At 50.1% G+C, this 7314-nt stretch overlaps 1 protein-coding gene across 1 annotated transcript; it reads left to right on the top strand.

The window, feature by feature from the left end:
* Positions 1-6038: 6038 nt before the first annotated feature.
* On the top strand, positions 6039-7007 carry LOC136996071 (olfactory receptor 14C36-like). Its single transcript, XM_067317066.1, has one exon. It carries the CDS (start codon positions 6048-6050, stop codon positions 7005-7007), a length of 960 nt encoding a protein of 319 aa, XP_067173167.1. The 5' UTR covers positions 6039-6047.
* Positions 7008-7314: the final 307 nt, after the last annotated feature.

Here is a 7314-nt window from a genome sequence, read left to right as displayed (position 1 = left end):
GCGTACTGACTTCCTCCTTTCGCTTTCGCTGTTTCTCCTTAGCTTTTTGCTCCTCCCTTCCATTATATACAAAGGTAGCCAAGCACACTACTTCATCCATGGATTTTCCTGGCCAACTGGGGACATGCTTAGAGAAATATTTTTTTATATCTGGAGATGTTTGGTCTATGTAAGTAGAAACTACTGGGGGTCTGTTAGCCTCTGCCTCTGGATCGATCCCTCCCCCGAACATTCTAATTTGCTTAAACATTCCGGACAAAAATGCCGAGGGGTGTTCATCAATTTGTTGTTGCCACTCCCGGATCTTAGACCAATTTGCAGTTCTCTGTCAGGCCAAATGTATGGCTTCCTCTATACCCTGTTTAGCTAATTGTGACTACCGATAATCTGCTTCTGTGTTATAATCCCACCCAGGATCCACAGCTGGCCACGCCATTCAGGCGGCTGCCGCTCCTCCCTGTTCAGCCCAACGACGATTTGCATCTAGAATCGTGTGTTTCTCATGAGGAGTGAATAGGGCTTCAAGAAGCATCTGCACATCCCCCCAAGTGGGGTCATATGCATGGAATATTCCCCTTACTATTTGCAAAACTTCTTCTGGGTCCTCCCTAAGCCTGGGAGTTTGTTGACTCCATGCAATCAAATCTTGAGGCCCCCAGGGTTGGTAAACTCACGCAGTAGCTACCTGCGGTACCCCATCCAGACCTGGCAGGGCCGCTCCTGGCACAGGAATGACTTGCAAAGGGGCTTGAAAGGTGGAGGTGGAAGGCAAGGGGCAGTATAGAGAAGTTGAAGCAGAGGGTAGCACATAGGGTGGAGCAGTTTCCACAAGCGTTTTAGCAGCTGCACTATTTAGAGTATTCGGAGAAGACACTTTTCTCTTGTTTTTAGACGTCTCCTTTTTTCTAGCAAATGCCCAACTATCCCATACATACCAATAATCCATTTGTCCTGGGAATCTGTCTTCTAGGTGATGTCGTAAAAAGGTCAGTTCTTGTTGCTCAAAAGTCCCCTGTGGTGGCCACCATGCAGCTGGGCTGCCCTCCTGGGTAAGGAGGAGCCAGTCTTCCTGGCACAAGGTCACTAGTTTCTTTTTTCCTAACTCTATGGAACCGTCAATCTTTCTTCAGTTTTCCAGTACCTCAGCTAAGGGCATCTCCTTCTCTGCACCGGATACGTTTCCCATGTGTATCAGAGTTTTGCAGTGCACCTTATGCTGATCAGGCTGCACACTCCCTCTTCCAGCCGGATTGAGATGGGACTCAAAACCTCTCAAATCCCAGAGGTGGGACTCGAACCCACTCAAATCCCAGAGATGGGCCTTGAACCTACTCTCCCCAAAACACGCATGCGGAATTTTAACTCACACCAGTCGGTACCTCCCATCACCAAAGCTCCTAGGTGAAATCACCCGATGCCAGTCATTGAAAGTTTGGAGAGAAGAGGATCCGATGGTGGCTGCCTAGAGTCCCATCTGGGGTGCCACACTGTTAGGGAAACTCTTCAATCCAGTGTCCTTAACAGGGTTCGACTCTAGGTTTCCACTTTATCCAAAAGATACAAAATAATTCTTTATAAGATGATTTTATTAGTATTACAGCTCCAGCTGGGTGCCTCCTCTGAGGGACCCCGAAAGGAAAATTCCCTGGGTATTTATACCCCTACAGGTTAAGTTCTTTTTCCAGTCTCCAATTTGTTGCACCAATGATTGCTCAACAAATAGTAGCTTCTTCACTCCTGGCTGGTTTCCCCGTTGTCTCCAGGCGGAGTTATGGTACTTGCTGATCACTGTTGACGCTGTTTTGTTACCTTCTTATCTCCTTGTTCCCTCCTTGTTCAGACTGGCCCAAACAATTTCGGGAGAAGCTCAGCGATGTGTGGCCTTAGGCTTCAGTACATTTAGCTACTAGTTCTAAGCAAATGCTATGATATCCAACACCTGAAGAGCTTGTACCCTACAATTGGTTCCTTTTGGTCGTGCAAGTGATCTCACCACATCTAAGTTATTCTAGCAATGTTTCAGTCAGATTGGTCATGGTGAAACCTCTTACCAAGGGCCAAGGACACTGTGTGCGCGATGGCCCCACTTCAGAGCAGAGCCATGCTGGCGTAGATAGCAGGTGGCAATGTAATGGTGAAAGGAGGTTCTCACTAAGAGAGCAAAGCCTGCAGGGCCCAAGGCCAGGGAGAAACAAAGCTGGGCTGTGCAGGACTGGGTTTGCTGCCTGTGCTGACTCTGCAGCATCATGGGAGCTGTGACAGAGGTGAGCTGATCTCCAGAAAGGACAAGGTGCCACTGAAGAAGCCCCTGGGCCTGGGTAGCCTGTGATCCAGCCACCCTGTGGACATCATTAGCCCAGTGCCCGTTCATATCATCTGGGGAGGTGGGGGGTAGAGAGAAGAGGTTCAGGGACAGGAGAGCTAGAAGGGTTTGAGAGTGCAGACTAGAGTGGAGACCTTGGTGTGATGTGCCTACCATTTACGCAGCACGCTTGGGTGTGGGCAGTACAGACTGTGCCCAAAGGCAGAGGTAGGATTCATTTGTTTGGGCGCAGATAGGAAACCCAAGATGTTCTGGGGCACTACTCCAAAACAGGCATGGTTTTCCTTTTGTCCCATGGTGTATCTGCTAGAGACATGTGGTTGTGCTGGACACCCCAGGCATCCAATATGGATCTTTTAGCCTATTTTATGTCATTAAATCAAGTATCTGCACTGAATTACATTACCAGATTGCACTGTCGGGATCTGCTTATGTCTCAGCTTCATAGTGAGTGGGGTTCTAGTTGTAGTAGGCATCCAGTGTCATTTCAGATGGCCAAGGATATTTCCCACCTGGCCCCCACCTGATGCTCTAGGAGAATGCAGGTGTCATAGTTGCTCCATCAGAGCAAACAGGCACTGGCACATGTCTTCAACCACCTCTGTCTCTTCAAATGTCCCCAGGTGTTTGTGTGTGAGCAACTGACTCCCACCCTCCGTCTCCAGTGATTACAATGGGAGCTCAGAAAAGGAGCTCACGTGCAGACAACTCTGTTGTGTACACTTCCACTTAGGCAAGGGGAATCCCACCTCCTGTGTTTTTATGGAGATCATGGGAGGGATCTGAATCCCACTCCAGCCCAGGGTCTTCTAAACCAGCATGCAATGCCCAGATTGACTCATCTGAATCAAGACCTGAACCATGTGTCTGTGAGCTCCCTTCCTGTCCCCATCTAGGTGTCCGGCCTAGTTAAGAGATGCAAATCGGTGCTTCCAGAGTGGCACATTTCCACCTCTTGCAGATAACCATTCTCTGATGAAATTAATCATAATGCTGGAATCAGTCTTCCTTCAGTGCTTAGAGAGGGACCATTATTGATTATTTTAGTCTGCCTCAGGCAACATTTCCCAAGAGAAGGGAGCACAAGGGACAGAGAAATTCATGCCTTCAGCTGGGCCTCTGCTCCTGAGTGTGGTCAGGCTCCTGGGATAGAGGAATTGATGGCAACCTAGTAGCATTGCTGAGAGACAGCTGTGTGCAGGAGCAACTACTCTGCAAAGAGCAGCAGGGCTCTGGGCACTGCCTCTGCTGCTGACATGAGATGAGAAGTGAAAGGCAGTGTGGAGCGGGAGGACAGAGAAGAGCTCCTTGTGGGAGGAATCTTCACAGCTCCTTGACACAGTAAGTCTCTGCCTGCAGGGCAATGCTAGTGTGGTTCCTGGAGGGGTCTTCTAAACCCATCCTACCCCATGGCAGTTTTTTAAGGATCGTTCTCCCAGCTTCTCCTTTGCAGAAGAGGAGGATGAGATGCTTCAGGGCAGGGACTCCCTGCCGCAGGGTCACAGGGACAGGCATCACAGCTACTTTCTTCAGGACTGGTACAGGGGTGTGAAGTCAGGGAGTGCACCCAGGGCTGTAATTCAGAGCAGTGTTGCTGTGACCCAGGGTGCTGTGTGTCTGGGGCAGTGACTCTGCCTCCTGCAAGGGTCAGCACTCAGCCTGCCCACAGAGATCCCCATGGCGCTGCAGTGAGAAGCTCTGGTTGGGAGGAGTAACCCCTGGCAGGGCTAGTTCATTCTGCTGTTGAGAGGGTGCTGGGTGAGTCAAGGCTTCTCACAACTCTAGCTCACCCCCAGAACATATCTGGAGGGGACTTTTCAAGGGGACACTCACTGCAAGCTTACCTGAAAGGGAAGGCACTCTCCTGACACTCTCATTGTTTTTTTTATATCTTTGGCAGGGAATAAATTGAAAAGGGTGTTTTAGGCTTAGACAACTGAAGGAGAGTTCTGCAGTGTTACTGGGAGGGATCAATAGGTCTGCAAGGATCCCAGAAAGTTCCTTCAACCATCTTTTTAGCTGCAGGCAGCACCTTTGCAGCTCTCATCAGTCTCATCATGCTTAGTCTCACCTGCTCCTTAGGTCCTGCAAACACAGAGATGCCTCTGGGCAGTGCCCTTTGGCCACAAGGTTTCCGTAGGGCAGAGCCAAACACCCAGATGGTGGCATGGGGTCTGTGAGCAGTGACAGGGGAGAGACGTGGGGGCAAAGAACGAGCTCCCACTGGGGACAGCTCCAGGCAGCTGCGAGATGCTCAGGGAGTGCTAGAAAAGTACCCACAGAAACACTGTGGCAGGCTGGCTTCAGGCAACTCTCTTGTGGTCCTTCCTTGGAGATGTCTTCCTCTGAGCAAGGGCATCTTTCACCTCCTCTGCAGTCAGATTTCCAGAAAAGCAGAGCTGCCCCCCTCCTGCCACATGCCCATTTCCGCTTGCTAGGCAAAGGGGCTGAGAACAACTGCCCTGGGAGGACACACTGTGCACTGGAGGTGCAATCTGAGGAAGGTGCCCCTCTGTCTCTCTCTCTCCTTCCTTGGCAGCAGGGTCACAGCGTTTCTCCTTGTTTCGCTGCCTCTCCTTTCTGCTCTTGTACTTGCGGTCAGCTGGGGGTTCAGCTACAAATTCAGACACCCACCCTGAGGTCCTGCCATGGAGGTGTCTGCATAGGGGCAAGGTGCCCAAGGCCTGTTCTCACCCCAGGGTGCTGAGGAATGCAGTCAGAGGGGCTGGGGAAGGAGTTGACTCTCCCTTTAGGAGACGTCATTTTCAGGACACATAACTATCATCTTCCAGTGTCCTGCTGAGTTTGCGAGCTGCCCTCCAGAAGGGCACAGCTCACCCATTGGATCTTAGCAGCATTGGAGAGCCATTTCAAGAAGCTCAGGACATGCTAATGCCACAGAATGCTCCTGAGTGGTTTTGTACATGTGCAGCTGAAGTGAACCTGGCATTTCCTCAGCCAGAATGGGAGTGTGGGAATTTCCTCAGCTATCGGCTCTCACCTCACAGAGGCCTTGGTGTGGTCATGTATGTCAGGAGGAAAGTCCTGTTCTCTCCATCACATCTCCACCCGGAGTTGAGAAAGAGAGTAGAGTTAGATCTGTGCTTTGAAACCAGCCTCTCGTGATCTCATCAGAGTCCAGTGTCTTTTTTCGAGTAACTTGTGTGTGATATCAACCTCTCGGTAACACAAGTGTGAGCACAGGGCAGCTGGGAACAAGACAGATGGACCCAGCAACACTCCTGATTCTGCACCAAGCCACTGAGAAGCTGTTGGCCTCTCTGGCCTTTATAAAGTTCATTCTTGCAGCAATACACTCACCAGATGTGATGCCAGAACTTAAAAATCTCAAAAAAACAAACCCCCCAAATTGCTAAACCTCTCTGCTGGAGGCCACACTCTTTAGAATTATGTGTGCTTATATTAGCAGACCTTTTCCATTAAAGGTGGATGTCCTCTGACGTCAGAGATGTAGACGTCACAAACTAGTTCCCATGTACGCACTGGTGTTAAAGCAGGACAAGCCTCTGCTCCTCCCAGCACACTCAGCTGGAGCAGAAGCTGGGGAGCTGAAAAAAAGTTCCTCCTGAGAAGGACAAAGGAAATGCATTTGTATTTGGGAGGGATTTCTTTGAAAAATGGGAAGTTTTTCTCAGAGAAGTCTCTCCTAACTTGTCACTATCTTTTCCTCCCTGAACAGTCCACCTGTGCCCAGAGGGAGTGAATGCCCAACAGCAGCTCCCTCAACGAGTTCCTCCTCCTGCCATTTGCGGATACATGGGAGCTGCAGCTCTTGCACTTCTCGCTCTTCCTGGGCATCTACCTGGCTGCCCTCCTGGGCAATGGTCTCATCATCACAGCCGTAGCCTGCGACCACCGCCTCCACACCCCCATGTACTTCTTCCTCCTCAACCTCTCCCTCCTTGACTTTGCCTTCATCTCCACCACTGTCCCCAAATCCATGGCCAATTCTCTGAGGGACACCAGGGCCATTTCCTACTCGGGTTGTGCTGCACAGGTCTTCCTGGTTGCCTTCTTGTTAGGAGGAGAATTTTCTCTTCTCACAGTCATGGCCTATGACTGCTACGTTGCCATCTGCAGACCCCTGCACTATGGAACGCTCATGGGCAGCAGAGCCTGTGTCATAATGGCAGCAGCTGCCTGTGCCAGTGGTTTTCTCAATGGTCTCCTGCACACTGCTAACACCTTTTCAATACCACTCTGCCAAGGCAACACAGTGGACCAGTTCTTCTGTGAAATCCCCCAGATCCTCAAGCTCTCCTGCTCTGATGCCTACTTCAGGGAAGTTGGTCTTCTTGTGCTTAGTGTCTTTTTAATCTTTGGGTGTTTCGTTTTCATTGTGCTGTCCTACGTGCAGATCTTCACTGCTGTGCTGAGGATCCCCTCTGAGCAGGGCCGGCACAAAGCCTTTTCCATGTGCCTGCCTCACCTGGCCGTGGTCTCCCTGTTTATCAGCACCTCATTTTTTGCCTACCTGAAGCCCCCCTCCATCTCTTCGCCAGCTCTGGATCTGGTGGTGACTGTTCTGTACACAGTGGTGCCTCCAGCAGTGAACCCCCTCATCTACAGCATGAGGAACAAGGAGCTCAAAGATGCCCTGAGGAAAGTGATTTTGTGGGCATTTTTCAGCAGTGGTAACATTGCCTTTGCTCTCCACAAATGACTCCCCCTCTATCCCTTACCAGGACTGAGCTTTTTTGTTCACTTTATTTTTATTATGAGTATTATTACTATTATTATTATTATTATTTGTTATCATGTTGCTACGCAAATGCTTGGATTCATTCCACCTTTCCTGGGGCTGCTCTGTCTCACCTGGTACCCAAATAAAATTGTGTCCAACACTGGGTCAGAGCTGACTCCCTCACAGTATCTCTGTAATAGAGTAGGTTCTTCCTGGTGCAGTACCTGAAGGCTGAACTTCCTCCAAAGCTGTTGTCAAGAATAGGCCCAGGGATTTTCAGTCCAGG

This window comes from Apteryx mantelli, unplaced genomic scaffold, assembly GCF_036417845.1.
Source record: "Apteryx mantelli isolate bAptMan1 unplaced genomic scaffold, bAptMan1.hap1 HAP1_SCAFFOLD_20, whole genome shotgun sequence".
In the NCBI taxonomy this organism is placed as follows: Eukaryota; Metazoa; Chordata; class Aves; order Apterygiformes; family Apterygidae; genus Apteryx; species Apteryx mantelli.
The sequence above is the reverse complement of the archived record's forward strand: the minus strand, read 5'-3'. Positions and strand labels throughout refer to the sequence as shown.

Excerpts from the sequence above, each read along its gene's own strand:
- LOC136996071 (XM_067317066.1), top strand. The coding sequence starts at position 6,048 with ATGCCCAACAGCAGCTCCCTCAACGAGTTCCTCCTCCTGCCATTTGCG.